Source organism: Canis lupus, chromosome 7 (genome assembly GCF_011100685.1).
Source record: "Canis lupus familiaris isolate Mischka breed German Shepherd chromosome 7, alternate assembly UU_Cfam_GSD_1.0, whole genome shotgun sequence".
Taxonomy (NCBI): domain Eukaryota; kingdom Metazoa; phylum Chordata; class Mammalia; order Carnivora; family Canidae; genus Canis; species Canis lupus.
The window spans coordinates 10,181,453-10,201,965 of record NC_049228.1 but is presented as its reverse complement, the minus strand read 5'-3'; the positions used below and the strand labels follow the sequence as shown (position 1 = coordinate 10,201,965).

Here is a 20,513-nt window from a genome sequence, read left to right as displayed (position 1 = left end):
TATAATTTAAAAACTGATTTTAAATGATTTTTAAAAACGATCAGTGCAAAAGTATTTCTTCCACAATCTTTTATTATGTTTTTAACGTATATAATTTTTTAAAAAAAAGAATTTAAAAACTTAAAAAGATACAAACTTTGGTAGTAACAAAATCCTCCTGCTAAGTTGGGAGCTGCAGTAAAAAAAAGGAATGAAGATAAGAAAGTGAGAGAAGGAGAAAAGGAAAACAACAAGTAAAATAAGAAGTATTAAGACCAAACTTGAAACTCAAAATTTAAAATATAAGAAGAAAGCATTAGTGTTAGTAACACATATTGTTAAAGTTTAAAACTCAACTCATAAAATTTCATAGACAAGAAACTAGGTACAAACTCTTTTGGATGGGAGTCTCAGGTATATATTTTATAAGCAAATTTTCAGTTAAAACAAATGAATCTTGGATAAAACAACATCTCCACCATGTGACCACCTAGGATATAAATCACTAAAAACTCTTAAAGCAGAGTTGCATTTTTGCACTTCTAGGTATACAGAAAAATCATTTTTAGTATGTCCATTGGACCAGATGAAATTAAGCTGAAGAACTATGCTTCATACTTGACAGGTTCTATTCCATCCTAAGCCAGTATTAAAGATGTGACTTCTCAGAGCTTGGCAGCACTAAGAATGATATAATTTCCTCCTGAGAAGGGATATGATAACATTGAACCTATGAATCTATCAAGTTTTAGACATCATGACTCTAAAATCCAAAATGTGAGGTGCCTCAGTGGCTTGGTTAGGCGTCCAACTCTTGATTTTGGTTCAAGTCATGATCTCAGGGTCATGGGATTGGACCCTGCATTGGGCTCTGAGATCAGCATGGTCTGCTTGCCCCTCTCCCTCTGTTCCTCCCCACTGCTCACTCTCTCTAAAATAAATTAATTAAAAAAAAAATCCAAAATGTGTGAACTCTGATCATTCAATTCACCAAAATCAAGGACATTTATGATATTACACGGCAATCTAGAAGATAATTAATTTTTAGCCCTGGAAAATGATGCTATAATGTTCTTCTGTCTCTGAACTCCCAGATATTTCTATAATTAATCATAGAAAGAGCTATTTTTCAGTGGTCAGCAAGTGCTGCTTGTTGTGTAATATTTCAGTTTTCTCTACTGAACCTCAAATAGACAAATTTAAGCTTCTTAGCTTATAGTAGTCACTTTAGGAATCACGTATATTTAAAAAGAAAGAAGATAGACTTGTGAACAGGAATGGGAACTTGCAAAATAAAAAAATTTAAATAATGCTATTAAGTATATATAAAACTGATCAAGTGGCTACATCTATCCTAATCACCTTAAGATTGGCCACTTGTAAGAAAATAAAGAATATAATTACCATACAAATATTTTTTAGTGTTTTGTGCAAGGCTCTGTGGTTGATTTGGGCATAGGATCCTGGGAATTAAAATACTGTATTTTGAAAGAAGAGTTTGAAAACACAGAACAGAAAGGCAATCCAACATGTTTTTCCAGAAAGCAGAATAAAGTAGTTAAGGTTATCTCCAGTATTCTGAATTCTCAATTTCCTGGTAATCTGTGAAACTGCGGGAGTACATGGATTATCAATTTCTGAAAAGCTCTGGCCGTGAAAAGTGTGATATATTCTGACAATCAGAGTGAGATCTGGCTATGTTAAGAAGCAAGAATTAACTTTTACTGAACATCTACTGCAGGAAAAGTTAATAGTAGTTTACATTAAACTTACTCATCTAAGAAGAAATATTTGTAAGAATACTTTAGCCTCCTATTTGTGAAGGAAGTCTGGCAACTTACCTTCCAGATGTAGGCAGCCTCATCACTTGAGCCACTGACTAAAAACTGGTCATCTGGACTAAGACTTGATTTAACATAAAAAGTAGAGTTTTGATGTCCATTGAAGATAGCCACTGCCAGAGGAAAAAAAAATCCAATTACTTGGTTCTTGTTATTACTCATGTTCAAATAAATGTAGACAGTACACATGTTCTAACAAGATTTATTAGTGTGGTAACTATTGAATATTGGAACATTGTCAAGTTACATTCACTAAATTAAAGGGAACTGGCAGAAAAGTAAAGAAGTCTCAGAAAGAGGTTTTATATTAGACCCAATCTCATGATCTAAGGCCAAATACTTGATATGGAGCTAGCTATAGAAGAGAAAGTAATGGAGAACATTCTTAAGGAGAAGAATGCAACTAGTGTCCACTCTTTTAGTAAAATGCCTTTATCTGAGCCTCCTTCCTCACTCTAGGGTAGGGTTTTCTCCTTTGTATAATACATTGGTCCCTCTTCCTCATAAACTTCAAATCTTGAAGGTGAATTTCATTTTATTCTTTCCCCACCAGACCTCACAGTGCTTTGAACACCGTAGATCTTCAAACACTTATTGCATGAATAGGTAATAATCAGTGGAAAGTGTTAAGATTTATGGATAGCTAATTTGGAATGTGGGAATCTTTTTATTTATTGGGGTGGGAATCTTTTTAATCTAACACTTTGAATAGGCTGAGAAGTAGCTAGTGGGGTAAATTCTATGTTTGTATGTAAGATACTTCAACTAGGTTAGGCTTAGCCTTCAGGCTTAGACTTCTTACTATCTGTGATAAAAGGGCAAGTAACTCAATCTAGCAATGTGCTTGATGGGTTCTTCTAACCTAAGATGACCAAAATTTGAGGCCTCTGGTATCAGAACACAATAGAAAATACAAAAAAACCCCTCAGTTATTGGAAAATTTAAGGATATATTTAAGCAGGAAACAATATTCACTCCAATCTTCTAACAGAAAGGAAGGAGCTTAATGGCTTTCCTTCAGTGTTAACAGAAAAATTCCTTTTGCCAGAACAAAACTGGAAAAAGGCTTTGTATTTTTAGCTTTTTAAGAAAAAACCTACATACCAAATATAGGTTTTTAAAGCACCTACACTTCGACAGTGGATGTTAAACAGAATATGAATCAATTCAGATACACATTTTCTTTTTATCTACTATGATAGATAAATCCCCACAAAATAAACAGACTCCTTTACTCCTGAATACAACTCTCTAAAGGTATAGTTGTTTATCTTTTTAACCCTAACTATGAATGGAAAACTACAGACCAAATCTTCCACTAGACCTGTGAGTATTTATTGCCCTCTGCTGGTCTAATCACATATACTGCCAATGCTTCAAAGCATTCAAAAAATCCTAAAACCTGTACTGGCTTTGATTAGCCCAGCTTAATCTTTCTTTGATAATTTGGCCTTGGGCAGCCAAGGTGGCTCAGCAGTTTAGTGCCACCTTCAGCCCAGGATGTGATTCTAGAGACCTGGGATCGAGTCCCATGTCAGCCTCCTTGCATGAAGCCTGCTTCTCCCTCTGCCTGTGTCTCTGCCTCTCTCTCTCTCAATCTCTCTGTGTCTCTCATGCATAAATAAATTTTTTAAAAATCTTTTAAAAAAATAATAACTTGGGCTCTGAAAATGCTTCAGTGAAGTGCTTCAGAGTCATCCGTGTGAACATCACTTAGTATAATAAAACACTGTGAATTAAAAGTATGGGAGATGAAGTATTAAGCTCAGGAGGTAAGCAATTACCTCCTGTCCTACACATCTGTCACTCAATCTCTAAGGAACATAGCTACCTACCTATCTAATTATCTATCAGAGCCAATAAAATAATTTTAGGAGAACAGGAAAAAAGTTAATAAATTATTAGTAAGTTGCCTTGAGCATATTTGACTAAACTCAAGGACCCCTTTAGGGTCACACTACAAAAAATGACATAGAAAGAGCTCTTGTACACTCGATAATACAATTAGGATTATGCTTTTATCTTTTGGAGAAAGATTTTGAAAAGTCTATTTTATAGGACTATCTAAATTAGACGCTGTCCAAGTTCTGATTTCATTCAGGAAAACAGCGAAAGTTATAAACTGCTTCCCTTTTCCAAATACTCTTGCTCTTTTATTTTTTTAAATTTACTTTTTTATTTTTTAAAGATTTTATCTATTCAGGAGAGGCAGAGAGAGAGAGAGAGAGAGAGAGAGGTAGAGACACAGGCAGAGGGAGAAGCAGGCTCCATGCTGGGAACCTGATGTGGGACTCGATCCCGGGTCTCCAAGATCATGCCCTGGGCTGAAGGCAGCACTAAACCGCTGAGCCACCCGGGCTGCCCTATTCTTGCTCTTTTAAAGACAACACCAGATCTAATCCAGGGCATTGGAAATACCAACTACAAAGCTGTCACAGAACTCAAACTCCTAATATTGGCTTGGGGCAGACTTTGGAACCTTCTGTAAGGGGATCCCTGGGTGGTTCGGCGGTTTGGTGCCTGCCTTTGGCCCAGGGCATGATCCTGGATTCCCGGGATCGAGTCCCACGTCAGGCTCCCTGCATGGAGCCTGCTTCTCCCTCTGCCTGTGTCTCTGCCCCTCTCTCTGTGTGTCTCTCATGAATAAATAAATAAAATCTTAAAATTAAAAAAAAAAAAAAAGCCTAGCTAAGTTCTGTACTATTTTAAGATTTCTTATTTAATAGTAAATCCTACTTCAGTGGGAGCTAGATAGCTTTAGGGATTGGTTATAGAACAGAGTTATACCTGAGTAATAACCAGGTACTAATATGTAGCTTACCTCAACAGTTGATAAGGTTCTCAAAATTATGTAACCAAAATAGCCTTCTTAGAGTATGTCTGAGAAACTTTCATTTCTTTTTTTTTTTTTAACTGCCATGTATCAACTTTAAACACCAGATTTCAATTTTAATTTTCTTGAAGGGAAAAAAAAAAGGTGAGGTTGGGGAAAACTAGAGATAAAATAGACACTGCCCGACATTAAGAAGGCTGATAAAAGGTAGATAAAAACTATTTTTGGGTTTAAAATATTCAGCTCCTTAATTGTAACAAACAACCTCCAAACAAGATAAAAGCTGAAAACAGCCTTTTGTATCCTACAAAAATTGAGATAATTCTAAATATAGTCAAATGGGCATAATTTCAGAAAAGACTCACTGTTAAAATTAAGTCACCATATTCAGCAAGATTTTGTTTGCTTGTGAAATTATCACAAAGAAAATACATCTATGAAAACATCATTGAAACTAATCAAAGACCCCAAAGTCCTCCTATGTTTTAATAAATCTGGTTTAGAAAAAAGATCAACATTAAGTTATCATTAACAAAAACCTCTGTATTAGTTTCTGGGTAAGAGATTTATTTTTTATTTTTATTTTTCCAGGTAGAGATTTTAATTTTAAATGGCTAAGATCTTACCTGGAGAAGTCTTTAATCCAGTCATATTGAACATGTAGATATTGTCATCTGTGCAGTTAGCAAATAAAGTAGAGCCAGTGGAATCCAAAATCAGACTTGAATATCCTAGAAAAAGAAAACTCTAGTTAGCATGTCCTGATGACAGCAAGTAGAACTGAGGTAACAATGTTCAGGTAAAAAGATCGTTCCACAAGATCATCAGAATTCTTCTTCCCCCAAATATATACAAACCAAAAATATCCTTCTGAGTTTTCATCTTTTGAATTTCAAAAAGATACAGCCATATGTTAATCTCAAGTCTATGTTGCTGAAAACTACCTTGGTATTTATTTTTAAAATTGTAACAAAAACTCACATCTCCAAAAAAGTCCTACAGGGTATAAAAAAAGGCTTACCTAGTTTTCGAGTACTGCTACCTGGGTACAGGAAAGACTTGGATGCTATGGGTTCCTGTCGATAAGCAGTATAATTCTTACGTAAATCCCATATCTTGATTACCCTAAAAACCAAGGTAAAGAAAATTATTTTGTAACCCCCCCAAATCCAACTAGTTTCAACTACATTGAATATGAGATGACTTTTAATCTAACTCTTCTGGCACATCAACCAGGTAAAATGAGGATATCTCATTGGGAAACAGATTAAACTATCTCATACTGTTGTTTCCAACGTCAGGCTAACAACTCAGGCAGAACGGAAACAGATGTGGTCTGACCCAGCGATGGGTTACCTTGAGTTTACTTCAAGGGAGCGGAAAAGGAAGATGAAGGTTGGGTTTTGATGATCATTGTTTCATTGTTTCAGAAAAAAAAAAAAACAAAGCAAAACAAATACTTCCTAAACCTTTAACACTCTGCATGTAACCTCTAACATCGTAAGTAACAAGCTGTTCCTATGGTTTTATCTCTACATAGAACTCCTTAAGTAATCCAGTCTAAACAACTTTTCCTGTGAAATAAAGAAATAAAGTATTTTTTTTAGTTCATCTATTGGTATAATTGTCTTAATCCTCAACTTGTAGTGTTTTTTTTTTTTTTTTTTAATTTAAAGATTTATTTTTTAGAGAAAGAGCAAGTGAGTAAGAGCAGGATCAGGGGTATAGAGGGAAAGAGAGAATTCCCAGCGGATTCCCTGCTGAGCAGGGAGCCCTAACTCAGGGTTCCATCTCACAACCCTGAGGTCATGACCTGAGCCAAAGCCAAGAGTCAGTCACCTAACTGAATGAGCCACCCAGGGACCCCTCACCATCTAATTTATAGGCTACATGAAAACACAAGCTTGGTATAAAAGTACAGTATCCTTGAAAACAGAACAAGCTTTCATAGCCATTCATAAGCATAATTAATAACCAGCAGATAATCCTCCATTTGTGTCTGAAAATTTGGTCCACAGAGGAGTTTTGGTGTCCAGAAGACACAATGGAAATCCTAGTTCATTAAGCCATCATCTTTTAAAATTAGTTTCAAAGGGAGGGATGTCTTGAGAGATATGACAAACAAGTAAGAGGGCGAAGAAGGGGGCTTAAAAACACTCAAAGAATTTTTATGGTAACAAAACAAACAATCAAGAAGTATCACAAACTTATTTGGAAGCCAAACATTCAGACCAATCACAGATAGCAGGTATGTAAAAGTCATTAGGATTTATCATTATAGTTAGATTATACTCCAATATGCCCATGATAGAGAATCAGATTCCTTCTTTTAGGGGTATTACTAAACCTGAGAAGATAAAAAATCCAAAAAAATAGAAATTTTATTCCTTAAAATGAAACTCACTGCCTAAAGTATACTGCATGGACAAGACAGCTATCCATCTAGCTTCTCTACAGCAGCAGCAGCAGCCAACACTGCTCCTATGTGCTATATAATGTGTGAAGTGTGACACACGGATCACCTCATTTAATTATTTGAGCAAGAGTCCTAACTAGATATTTTTCAGTGTGATCTGTAGTTCCTCATCTCAGCTGGGTATTCACTATGTTGAAAGTTAAAATAGCATACACATTCGATTAAAATGGGACTAGGTGACTTCCCTATCACAGTTTATGAAAGAGATCTCATCAAAAGAACCAAGAAATAAAGGCTCTTACCCATCCACAGCTCCTGCTGAGATTAATGTATTCTCATCTTGAAAGAGGACCACAGTAACACTCTGCTGGAAATCCTAACAGGACAAGGCAGAAAAAGACAGAAGAAAGTCCTATTTTAGGTATCATAATCTTCACAATCAAGACACCAATATGCTAAAATGATGGCTTCCCCAACTCAAATTCTGAGTTAGACTAAATCTTCCCTCTCCAATAATCCTGAATCAGATATTTATACTGACCAAGAAATAATTTTAGCATGAAAATGACCTAAACACCATTAACTAGAGTAGTGTTGACTTTTGACTTGTACTCAAGGAAAAAACAGGTAAATAAAAGATTTGTCTAAATCTACAGGTTCTACTTAAAAATCGGTTCTACTAATAAGCTATGTATCTGCAGGAAACTCATTGAACTTTCTTGTGCCTATTTTATCTATAAAATGTCACCATCTACTTAAACTGTCATATAGGAGGATCTAAAGAATTATGTATGAAAGCTGATTACAGCTCTCTTCCTCGGCACCGCCTGCGGAGGTGGCAGCCATCAATTGCTGGGCATCATGGCTGCCCTCAGACCTCTAGTGAAGCCCAAGATCGTTAAAAAGAGGACCAAGAAGTTCATCCAGCACCAGTCAGACCCAATATGTCGATATGTCAAAATTAAGCGCAACTGGTGGAAACCCAGAGGCATTGACAATGGGGTACGCAGAAGATTCAAGGGCCAGATCTTGATGCCCAACATTGGTTATGGGAGCAATAAGAAAACAAAGCACATGCTGCCCAGTGGCTTCAGGAAGTTCCTAATCCACAATGTCAAGGAGCAGCTAGAAGTGCTGCTGATGTGCAACAAATCTTATTGTGCAGAGATTGCTCACAATGTATCCTCCAAGAACTGCAAAGCCATTGTGCAAAGAGCAGCCCAGCTGGCCATCAGAGACACCAATCCCAATGCCAGGCTGTGTAGCAAAGAAAATGAATAGACAGCTTATGTGCGTGTCATGTTTGTGTTAATAAAACCATAAAACTACCAAGAAAAAAAAAAAAAGGTGATTACATGCTCTGAAAAATTTAAAGGAGTTCAATGGAATTTCACCCCTAATTGCTGTTAACAAGTTTTCTTGGCTCAGAATTAGATTGTCTGAAATGATACTCATTTTAATTCCATCTGGTTTATAAAAACCACATTAACCCTGTCAATTTTTCTTTTTTTTTTTTTTTTTAACCCTGTCAATTTCTACTCATGCCTGTGTCCTATTCTTGGTATGCAATTTTAAGTCCTAATGTTTTAGTAAACACATTTCTCCAACATATTAATTTGGGTCCTACAAACTAGGAATATTAGAAAAATAAACACACTAAAATAAGAGTCCTGGTGATTTTTTTTTTTAAAGAAAAAAGATGTATTACAGGCAATGTTTAAACTTTGACTATAAGATGCTAGAGATACTATATTCTACCTAAATATTTCAATATATTTTGCCAAATGTTTAAAAAAATATTAAAAACTCATATATTTCTTATAGTTTGTGTCTGAGAATGTGTCTGAAAAAGGGGATCAATATACTTAACATTTTGCCAAATGTTTTAAAAAGTATTAAAAACATATAGTTCTTATGGTTTGTGTCTGAAAAATGGGGATCACCTCCCCCTATAGAAAACTATAACATGATACTTAATATGCTTCTTCAAACTATCCCCCCTTTACTAATGAATTACATTATACTATAGATAGCATGTGCATGGAGCTTTCTAGGGATGAGGCTCAGGAAGATGAATTTTTAATATGCTTCTAGGTGATGGTGTTGCACACTAGAGTTTGAGAACTACTATCGTAGGTACTGAGTAGTAAGTAATAAACCACAGATACCAAGAGGAAATGATGATTCTCATTTATTTAATCTAAAGCTCCTACTTTATGCCCAAGAAGTTCCTTAAAATACGATTCTATCCTACTATTAAGATCTGTACACATTACACAGCTATAAAACCTTACCACAGATGGAGCAAGTCCTTTTGAATTCTGTTTCTTCTTAGGTTTTGATGGGGTTTGCTTGTCTAAGGTATTGTGAGCTCCACTGATTTGATTCACTTGCCTATAAAATCCATCTGAAAGATATTCCAAGCAAACTGATTTAGGTTTCACAACTTTATTCTCATGCTGATTGTAACATTTACACGTAAGATCTCAAAATTAATTATATTCTTAAATAGTGAAATTAGAAGCTAGCAGAGCTCTTGCATTACATTTCTTTTGGTGACATTACGACGTATAGAAGAGAAATAAGCATATGGATAATTATAGCAGCTTTATTCCAAAACTTAGGTAATTGACAGGTCCTTCAGTAGATGAATGTATGAATAAACTGTGGTAAATCCAGATAATGGCACGCTATTCAATGGTAAAAAGAAATGAGCTATCAAGCCATGGAAAGACATGGAGGAACCTTAAATATATATTAAGTGAGAGAAACCAATCTCAAAAGACTACATACTGTATGATTTCAACTATATGACATTCTGACAAAGGTAAAACTGGGAACAGTAAAAATAAAATAAAATTAAATTAAATTTAGTGGTTGCCAGGGGCTGGGGAGAGGGCAGGATGAACCACAGAGCACAGGGAATTTTCAGTGTTGTGAAATTATTCTGTATGATACTATAACGGTAGATATATGTCATTACATATTTGTCAAAACCAATAGAATGTGCAATACCAAGAGTTAGCCCTAATGTAAAGTACAGAGAGATACTGGGTGCTAATGATGTATCAGTGCAGGTCTATCAATTTTAACAAATGTCCAGCTCTGCCATGGGATGCTGATAGTGGGAAAAGGCTGTGAGGATCGGAAGTATATCAGTATTCAGAGAACTATCTATAGTTTCTGCTCAATTTTCCCATGCATCTAAAACTGCTCTGAAAAATAGTTTATTAAAAATAAGCTATTTTTTAAAAAAGGAAGGAAGTAGTGAGATGATCACTGGATTCTGCTTAATGGCATCATGGGGGAAATGTGAACATAATTATGTTTAATCCAATTCTTTAAAGTCCAATAACTTTTAAATTAGAAGACTGAGCTCATGTATTAATAATTTCAATTCCATCAATAATTTAGGTAAGTGGCATAGTTCAGAAGACAATATGAGGTAAATACAGAAGATAATACTTGCAACAATCACAACAATCCTGAAAACTGAACAGTGAGCCGAAATGGGGAATTTATGAACAAGTGCCCCCTAGTGGTAACCAGATGAAATCACCAACTCAAAATAAGTATGGGGTGATCCCACACTTAACAAAATTAAAATGAAACTAGTCTACCTTTTTTGTTGCACCTGGTGTCCCAGACCATAATGTTGCCATCTCTTCCACCTGTACAGAAGACAGCTATGGGAAAATAGTTTGTCAAGAAGTTAACAAAACCAGTCCAATAATGCATGCATTTCATTTTGTTTCCTAGAGTATCTATTATACGGTAGGTACTATAATTGTCATAGGCAATTAATAATGAAAAACTATATGGCTCAACAACAAATAAGAGAAAACAAGGCTGTGAAAGGAAAGGATTATAAAGAACTCAAAATGCTTATATTGAACAAAAACCTTACAGATAATTCCTATGTGTAAATATTCTTAAAACCACATAAAATTACTAATGTACACCTATGGAAAGAATAATGAAAAACAAACAACCAAAATATACTGAGAGTTTACTAAGTGCTACACACTATCCCATGTGCTTTATATACATTACCTCCATCATTTTTATCAATCCTATTAGGTGAGTCTTATTATCCCCATTTTAGAGATAAAAATACTAAGGCATACAGAGGATAAATAACCTACAAAGGTATTCCTAAGAGAATAAATCCAGAGCTCACTCTCCAGACCTCCAAGCTATACTGTCTCAGTATAAACATATGGACCAGACCCATACAAAATGATGAAAGAGGTTGCCTCTAGGGATGGAAAGAGGGCAATGGGATTGGAGATGGGAACATAGGGGAAATTCAATTTATCTGTTTTATTCTTTAAAACAAAACAAAAAAAACCTGTGCTTCCTGTGTGGAAGAATGAGCACTTATCAAACCAATCCACCTATATTAGCTGTAAACTCTGAATAAAATATTAAAAAAACAACTACCTGATGGCTCTTTAGGAACTGACCAAAACATGCAATTGTTTTTTTGTTTTGTTTTGTTTTGTTTTAAAACATGCAATTTTTGAAAGGAAGTCAACAACTGAAGCAAATGCTCGGCCTGGACTAAGTTACTGGTTTTTTGTAGTTTTACCTTGAAGGCAGCCACAGTTGCAGCCATCAGTACACCAAGCAGCTAAGATGCCAATACAGAATGGGCCATCTTTCAAGCCAAAGGAATGAGGTAAACCAGACTGAGGCAACAAGAGATGCCAGAGCCAGAGTGAGAGGGGAGCCCTGGAGAGAGTCAGAGAAAGGCTACCTCTAACTCTGTGTTTTGTTTTGTTTTTTCGAACTCTGTGTTTAAGCTTAGCACAAGTCTCTGGTTGACCCCTGAACCATACATGCAAGGGAAAACCAAAAGAGGCTTGTAACTAAGGCTTAAATTAAGGAACTGAATTGAGATCTGACCCTCCTGTAGGTCTGACTGCAATTTGACTCTTACTGAGTTAATTGCCTGTTAAAACAAAAACATTAATAAATGAAAGTGTGGGGAGATAAAAATTACTTTGTCCAAGAGTTTAGAGGCAGAAACCAGAATAAAACACAAAGGTTCTATGTATGACTATAAAAGTGTGTTCTGTACAAAGGCATCTGGCTGATGGATCTAAAATCTAATCTGTGTTTACCAACCAAACTATGTGGCCATGGGGACAGTGTTCAACCAGGTAATTCATGCTAGAGTACCTACAGACTACTGGGAGCCATGATAGAAGCTACCAGCCTCAATTTCTTTTTTTTTTTTTAAAGATTTTATTATTTATTTATGAAAGACACACACACACACAGAGGCAGAGAATGGCAGAGGGAGAAGCAGGCATCCCTCAGGGAGCCTGATTGCGGACCCTGGGATCATGCCCTGAACCAAAGGCAGACGTTCAACCACTGAGCCACCCAGACGTCCCACCAGCCCCAATTTCTAATTCAATGCTTTTTCTATTAGACCAAATTGGCATAGACTTACTGTATAGAATTTTAAAAATTAAGCAAATGGACCAAAAGATAGTTTCTCTTTTCTGTTATCCTTTAAATAAATTTACCTTTAGTAAAGTTAGTTGTTATGATCTTAAATTATTTTTATAGATTCAGAGTAAACTGGCACAGTAGTAAACTAGAACGCAAGCATACCTAACTTTATACGGCAGATGTGTTAATGAAAACTCACTCCATATATTCTTTTTCAAGGTTCCACTCTCAAAAGCCACCAATTAAAATTAATCTTTTTAAAGTCCAAATGAGCTCAACAACTCAGTTTAATACTCCTGTAAGTATTCACATGAATAAATGAAAATGTTTCTAAAATATAAAAATAGGATATTCCTTAATGATAAAGAAGAGTGTAATGTCTGCCTTTATTATTAAAGTCAGATTAATTCAGCCACTTGAGATGAATGTTTGGTCTATTTGTTTAAAAAAAAAATCCTTCAGTGAGAAACTAATAGAGGAAGGAGAAAAGAAATGAACAGAAATAAAGAGCTAATTCAGACACTCCTAAGTTTTTCCTTAGCTGCTGTAGTGCTGTTCTGTACTATATCATTAAGTCTTCCTCCTCCATCATAATAGCAAAATAAATATAAAAAGACCAATGATGAGTAAATAATATTGAAAACATACTAGGGAATTGGACCATTTAAGTTAAATGGGAGATGCCTTTTGGCTCAGGGCATGATCCTGGAGTCCCAGATCGAGTCCCACATCGGGATCCCCACAGGGAGCCTGCTTCTCCCTCTATGTCTCTCTGCCTCTCTCCCTCTGTGTCTCTGATGAATGAATAAATAAAATCTTAAAAAACAGAGCAATTAAATGGTAAGTTTTTAGGTAGAGAATCATGTCGATTTTATTAGGTTTCTATTCCAGCCTCACACCCCACTTAAATAAAATGTTACAAGCAGAGTTAAAGTAACTAATTAACAAATAGAGTTAATCAGTGTCTAGTACAGGGTTTTGACTTTAAAGGACACTCAAAGCTGAACAGAGTACTGTGGCTGTTTATAAATGTTTACCTTACCTACAAGATTATAGAAAAAAATTATCTGAAGATTTCTAACTTACAGGGACAGGCTAGAAACAATGTCCATAAGAATGGGACTAAAAGTCAACTTAATTTCATGGAGGATTTCAGTCATGAGACTCCAATCTTAATGTAAAGTAGCAACTCTGACAGGAGAAAGGACGGAAGCAATCACAGCTTCTTATTAACTCACCATAAAGGAGGTTAAGGACATGAAAGAGGACAAAGACTTACCTTTCTCAAACTTAGAAAAGGCAACTGACTTAAGGCTGCACTGATGACCTTTGCATGTTCCAATCAGCTCACCAGCTTTTACATCCCAAAATTTGGCTGTTTGGTCACCTGCTGCTGTAACCTTTCAAGAAATAAGGTATTACAATTTAATAAAGCAATGCTCTACCAGTGTTTACCCAGATTTCAATAAAATGAAAGTCACTTACAAGTTTAAGTTCACCAGGAACCCAGGCCAGGTCAAAGACAGCATTCCAGTGAGCCATCCATTCTAGACAAAGAAAATGGTGAATGTGAAATGTCTAAACTATGTTCAGGGGTAGCCATATCAATAGCAGTTTGAATTTCTTGAAAGCTGGAGTGAAAAAATAAGTCATTAGCACCTTATAATCCATGGGACAAAGAGAACTTATGTACTCAGAAAACTTACATATTTACTTTACTACTACAGAGAACTACCATTCAATATCAAATTCGATAGCAATATATTCTCTAAAATGGAATCTTTCTGAAACATTCTCCAACTCAAAAATTTTCATCATGCTCTCTGAATGGAATCTAAAGTAGTTTGACATTTAAGGTTCTGCATGCTTTGGCCTTTATCTCTGTTGCAAGCTTTATCTCTATCTCCATATATCTTATTCCAACCAAACTGGATTATTCTCTATTCCCTAATTATAGGCTATGGTTTCTTATCTCTAGGTCTTTGCTAGTGTTTTCCCCCTCCGCCTGGCATGTCCTATTCCACCTCCATTGGTTTAAATACCACAATCCAACTCAAATGTTCCACTCTTCATAAAAAACTTTCCTTGCCACATCTTTGCCAAAAGCTTTCCTTTTGATATCTGTGGTATTTTCTTTATATATCTACATTATTTACAGTCCATTTTATTTATTTCCACACTTGACTTTACTAGCTCCAAATTATTAGCTTCTTAAGGTCAGTAGAACTTTGCCTTATCTATGGGAGATGTTTGGTCAATATGAGTATTTTAAAATAATGTTTCCTCCAACCACAATAAGCGCAAAAGATTTCCATTTAAGAATATTTTATTTGAGAATGCACATGCGTGAATGAGTGGGGAGACGAGCAGAGGGAGAGGCAGAAGCAGACTCCCCACTGAGCAGGGAGCCCAATGTGGGGATATGGGGCTTGATCCCAGGACCCTGAGATCATGACCAGAGCCAAAGGCAGACACTTACCTAACTGAGCCACCCAGGTACCCCAAAAGGTTAAACTTTTTAAAAGAACTGTTTTTAATCCTAAAATGTGGTGTTTTTTTTTCAACTTTCAGTAAAGGTATTGCTATAGTTAATATTATTGACAGAGAGGTCACCTGCCATTTTCTTTTAGCCTGGTCCCTAGACAGACTTAATCAGAAGTGAAAAAAAAAAAAAAAATCGAAGTGAATATAATTGGAAATACATTCAAGTAACAATTTACTTAAGACTTTATGAATTTAAAATCCTGTTAAAACAAAAATTTTAGGCCTAGACTTACCTTTGACACACTTCTTTCTATAGGCTTGTGATTCTGTATTATACAGTCTAACGAAGCCTTCTTCATTGGCAACTGCTAGTATATGCTCCATATTGGGAGCTAAATAAGAAAGAATAAAATACATAAAGAGTAACAGAAAAATTTTAAAGCGGATTATAAAGCTATAACAATACAATACAGATTAACTGAAAGCTACAAGTTAAATACAAAGAATCTGAAAAGAGGGAAGATGATTCTACCCAAATAACATTGAGATGGGAGAGGCAATTTGAATTAAAGATTGCTTAATATTTGCCATAATATCTAATTCAGTAAATGACTCAAAAGCACCAAAATTATTTTCAGATAATCTCTTATTTGGAGAAGAGTAGTCCTTAAAACAAGAGTGGTAGTGACCAATGGTAAAGAAAAGCATATGATATAGGCCACCAGCAGGTTGTTAAATTTCCTTTTATTTATTTATTTTTTAAGGTTTTATTTATTTATTCATGAGAGACAGAGAGAGAGAGAGAGAGAGAGAGAGAGAGGCAGGCAGAGACACAGGCAGAGGGAGAGAAGCAGGATCCCTGGGGGGGATCCCGATGCGGGACTCAATCCCAGGTTCCCCGGATCATGACCCGAGCCAAAGGCAAATGCTCAACGACTGAGCCACCCAGGCCCCAAATTTCCTTTTCAATTCCCTTTCACTTTTCCCCTCTTAAATTATGAATAGTGGGGACAAGACAAGTATCTATTTCTGTTCATATGTTCCCCAATGTATTATAGAAAGAGAGAGATCCCATCAGACCAAAAGGTGTATCTATTGGGCAAAGCAGTTTTCATGATGGCTGAACCTTTGTAATCCTTTCCTAGTAAATAAAACAAAAAAAGCCCCAATACTATAATAGTCCTATGCTTTAGATGAAATATATAATTATACAGAGAGATTTTAAAAAGTCTATTTCAAAAATTAGAGAAGAGCTATTAGAAAATCTCTACCATCTACCTAACCTATTCTTTCTTGAAAGGGGGACACCTCAGTAAATTTTTTTCTCTACCATCTATCTAACCTACTCTTTCTTGAAAGGGAGACACCCCAGTAAATTTTTTCTTTAAGTATAAAACAGATAATTTCTGAGCAAACCTAGCTTAGATAGTATTTCTCTTACCGGAAGAGAAGGTACATCCAAAAGGAGGAACTGGGACTCCTGTTTCTCCATAAGAAGTGTGCTCATCATTACAGTTGCACTGATAACCAGTTAGAAGGGACTGTAGAGGGTACTGTGAAGACCATCCTGAAAAGTAAGACACAATTCTTTATAAAATTGCAATGTATCATCACATTTCAATACTTTTAACAAGTGCAGAGGTAAACATTTGTTTTTAAAAAGCTTTATATACTCTATATATAGATCCACTCACTCCCCAGGGTCCTCTGTAATATAGTTTCTGGTATTTTCCTAAGGGGTCTAAGGTAGAAATGAAAGCACTCTCAACTTCTGACGAGGTACAGCTTTGGGCTTACCATCTTAAATGGAGACTCTTGCTGGTACACTGAAGATAAGCAGCAAATGGCCTTTGAATGTTAGAAAAGATCTTACCCCTTCTATACCCTTTGGTGACAACTACAAAACACAACAATGAGGAATACAACCATGAAAGTTGTCATTCTCTTCAATTAAAATCTTGTTTCCAGAGTTTCTAAATCAACATTACTGCCAACTCTTTAATTACCTGCAACATCATACATAATCCAATGGTAAAGGAGTTAAAGGAAATTATGCAAATTTGCCTATCTATTAACATGATCACAAGTAAATCCTAATTTTGCTTCTTTTTTCCAGCACTGAAATTCTAGGATTCGAAAATGTTAACAAGTCATAGTATCTTAAACTATATTAGAGCAATTTTAAAGTGAAGCACTATGTACCTACCCTTAGCATTCAATCAGTTATGCCCTGGCTAGTGGTAGGGTCAGGGAATTCTCTGGAGGAAGTGAAATCAAATGTGTTGAGAGATGAGTAAGTTTTCACTGAATATACAAGAGAGAAGAAGAAATTCAGGATGGAGGGAGCATTTCTTCTGTTTGGGTCAAAGATCTAATGAGCACTATGGTCCTAAAGAAATTGTAAGCAATCTTTTTTTTTTTTTTTATGATATATATATTTTTTTTTATTGGTGTTCAATTTACTAACATACAGAATAACACCCAGTGCCCGTCACCCATTCACTCCCATTTTTTTTTTTTTACCATTTGGAAGTTTTATTATTTAGATATGCAGGTGAACACATTTTAAACATATAAAAGAAACACTAAATAAATGGTTACTGAGAACTAAATGTTTATTAAGCATCAGAGGAAACAATAAAGTTAAAACCTATTGAAAGCTGTCCAAATAATTAATAAACTCATATTTTAGGGTACTTTCAATTCTCACTTTTCATCAAAAATACTCTTTGGAGAATACATCTTATAGTCTGACATAACCTCAAGCAAATCTAGCTTTGATGTTCCTAGGGATAACCTGAAGGAATCACTACAAAAGAGGCAAAGAATACAATCCAGATTTAGTAATCATTCCTGCAGGTATTACCCTCAAGGTCAGGTATCAGTGTAAAAAAGCTATTAAAAGACCACTAAAGGAAGAATACAATAGTTATGTTGTAGAGTTCACAAATATCCATCTACAGAATGGATTTTAAAATAAAAAACCTCTGTTCTAAAGTTATGTGTGTATATATATATGTATATATATACACACACACTTGTGGTTTTGAATTAAAAAAAATAACAATCTCATGATTATAACATACAAATTCAAGAGGACCAAATCTTGAACAATTTAGAGGGAACCAGTTAGAAGGGACTGTTGAGGGTACTGTGAAGACCATCCTAAATTAAGACACAATTCTTTATAGAATTCCAATGTATCATCACATTTCAATACTTTTAACAAGTGCAGAGGTAAATATTTGTTTTTAAAAGCTTTACATACTTTATCTAGATCCACTTACTACCCAGGGTCTGCTGTAATACAGTTTTTGGTATTTTCCTAAGGGGCCTAAGGTAGAAATGAAAGAGCACTCTCAACATGTTCATACATGATAAGCTCTAGAAACCTAATTCTTTGCAAATCAACAGTGACTCCTTGAAGTTAAACTCTACCTCACTGCCTAAGACTAAAAACCAAACACCAACTAATGGCCTAACATGGCTTAGTAACTTGTCCCTATCTCCCCCTCCATTTCTGCACTTCCTACAACACACAGTTGTGGACCAGACTCTTAAGCAACTTTTGGATCCTTACTGCGCTATGCTGTTTCCAACATGAACATGTAATGCTTTCCCCCATAGCACTCATTTAGGAAATACCTATTCTTTCCTCAATGTACAATTTAAGCCTCTGGATTACAAGGGATTTCAGAGTATCCAAGGACATAAGGTCTCAGAGAATCAGTGGATATATGCACATCTCTAGAACTGGTCTGAGAAGGTTGAGGCTCTTTTTCCTCCTCTCCCTTCATCACAGCATGTCTTCCACTTTTCAAAAGAAAGGCATTTCCATGCCCCAATCTTACACTTGTGTTGATCCAAGGTACAAAAACTTCTGGGACTCCAACTAAGAGACAATAATTCCTTTAACAAAGGTCAGATCCATCTCTTTAAAAGATATACCTCCAATAAAATTTCACTTTTTGCTTCATAATCATTTATCAAAATTAAGTCTATATTGTTTTGATCATTTGTACACTAATAAATGTAACAATTCAACTCAGAGTCATATGACCACAGAAAATATCGAGTATGTTTTTTTTTTTTTCAGGGAGTATGACAGCATGATCAATAAAAGAACTTTTTAAGCTTAGAATCAAATTACATCAGGACAAATTCTGTGGGAAAAATAAAGTGGAAATAAACCAAGGGGAAAAAGCAGCAAGAGTTGACCCTCAAACACAGGTTTGAACTGTGCAAGTCCACAAATGTGAATTTTTTTCCCACAAATATAGTACTGTAAATGTTTTTTGGTTATGATGTTCTTAGTAACATTTTCTTTTCTCTAGCTTTATTGTAAGAATACAGTATACAATATGTATAACATAAGAAGTATACGTTAACTATGTTATTGTTAAGGTTTCCTTTCAGTCAACAGGAGGCTATTGGTAAAGCTTTGGGGGAAGTCAAAGTTATAGGTGGATTTTTGACTGTGTGGTGTTTGGGGACTCTAACTCCTATGCTGTTCAAGGTTCAACTGTACATAGAAAATCTGGCAGTCAAAGAGTTTGTTCATATTTTAAAAAAATAATTGATGTGATCATCAAATCACTACAGTATTTATATCTTATTAGATACATTTTAAGTGACACAGGGTTTTTATTTTAAAATTTCAGTAAGTTTAAACCTATGATAAAAACTTCTAGATAATAACTTAAAAATACATAGAACAGTAATCAGATTTCCACTTTAGAAAGCTTGTTGGCAGCATTGTGGAGAATAAACTGGAGAGAGGGAAACTAAGAGGCCATTTGGGAACCTTGTTATAATACAGACAAGAAATTATTAGGGCCCAACCTAGGGAAATGGAATGGTAAGCGTAGAACAGATCCAAGTTATAGTGACGAGGCAAAATCAGTGAGAATAGAAAGAAGATAGATTCAAGAGATTTTAAGGGAGCTTTCTGTATTTTGAGGAAAACAGAGGAATTTTGATGGACTCAGACTTCTGGCTGGGAAGACTAGTTAAAATAATGGGACCACTCCCTAAAGGAGGTAATACAGCAAGTTTGGGGGAAAAGTGAGTTCAGTTTTGAGTACTTGAATTTTTAGTTGAGTTTGAGATGTTTGTGGGACTGACCTGCTGGGTGAAGATACGCATGCATCTTTTACAGGAATGGATGTGAAGTATAGGGAATGGAAGGTTGCCAAGTGGTAGTGGAAGAAGCCCTGGTTGTGGCTCATCCATAGTAAGTAGGTGGAAGGAGGGGGAAAAAGAGGGCCTAGAATGGAACAACAACATGGAAGGGGAAAGAAGACCGTCCTGTAGGTTCAGTGTATAATATAGAACAATGAATGAATTTCAATGTCTGACACATAACAATAAATTGAGTACTTGTGAATGAGAGAGACCGGAGGTAGACAGATGAGACTGGAGAATATGTTACAAAATAGAGGCACAGTATAGAAGTAGCTCGTCCCAGGTCTCACAGGTGATAAGAATGGGAGCTGGA

At 35.5% G+C, this 20,513-nt stretch overlaps 1 protein-coding gene and 1 pseudogene across 3 annotated transcripts in view; one reads left to right on the top strand and one right to left on the bottom strand.

Annotated features, from left to right (window-relative positions):
- The window catches only part of DTL (denticleless E3 ubiquitin protein ligase homolog), a 48,605-nt gene that overhangs the window by 26,507 nt on the left and 1,585 nt on the right, over positions 1–20,513 (bottom strand). For all 3 annotated transcript variants that reach the window (XR_005361915.1, XM_038542074.1, XM_038542076.1), the window contains exons 2-11: positions 16,458–16,583; positions 15,310–15,408; positions 14,018–14,079; positions 13,812–13,932; positions 10,690–10,755; positions 9,364–9,476; positions 7,372–7,445; positions 5,675–5,778; positions 5,280–5,384; positions 1,821–1,933 (exon numbers count right to left, since the gene is read on the bottom strand). Coding sequence is in view for 2 of the 3 variants with exons in the window: in XM_038542074.1 (XP_038398002.1) it covers positions 1,821–1,933; positions 5,280–5,384; positions 5,675–5,778; positions 7,372–7,445; positions 9,364–9,476; positions 10,690–10,755; positions 13,812–13,932; positions 14,018–14,079; positions 15,310–15,408; positions 16,458–16,583 (983 nt within the window). In the remaining variant the exon portion in view is untranslated. The remainder of the gene's footprint in view (positions 1–1,820; positions 1,934–5,279; positions 5,385–5,674; positions 5,779–7,371; positions 7,446–9,363; positions 9,477–10,689; positions 10,756–13,811; positions 13,933–14,017; positions 14,080–15,309; positions 15,409–16,457; positions 16,584–20,513) is intronic.
- LOC607906 lies at positions 7,931–8,350 on the top strand (annotated as a pseudogene).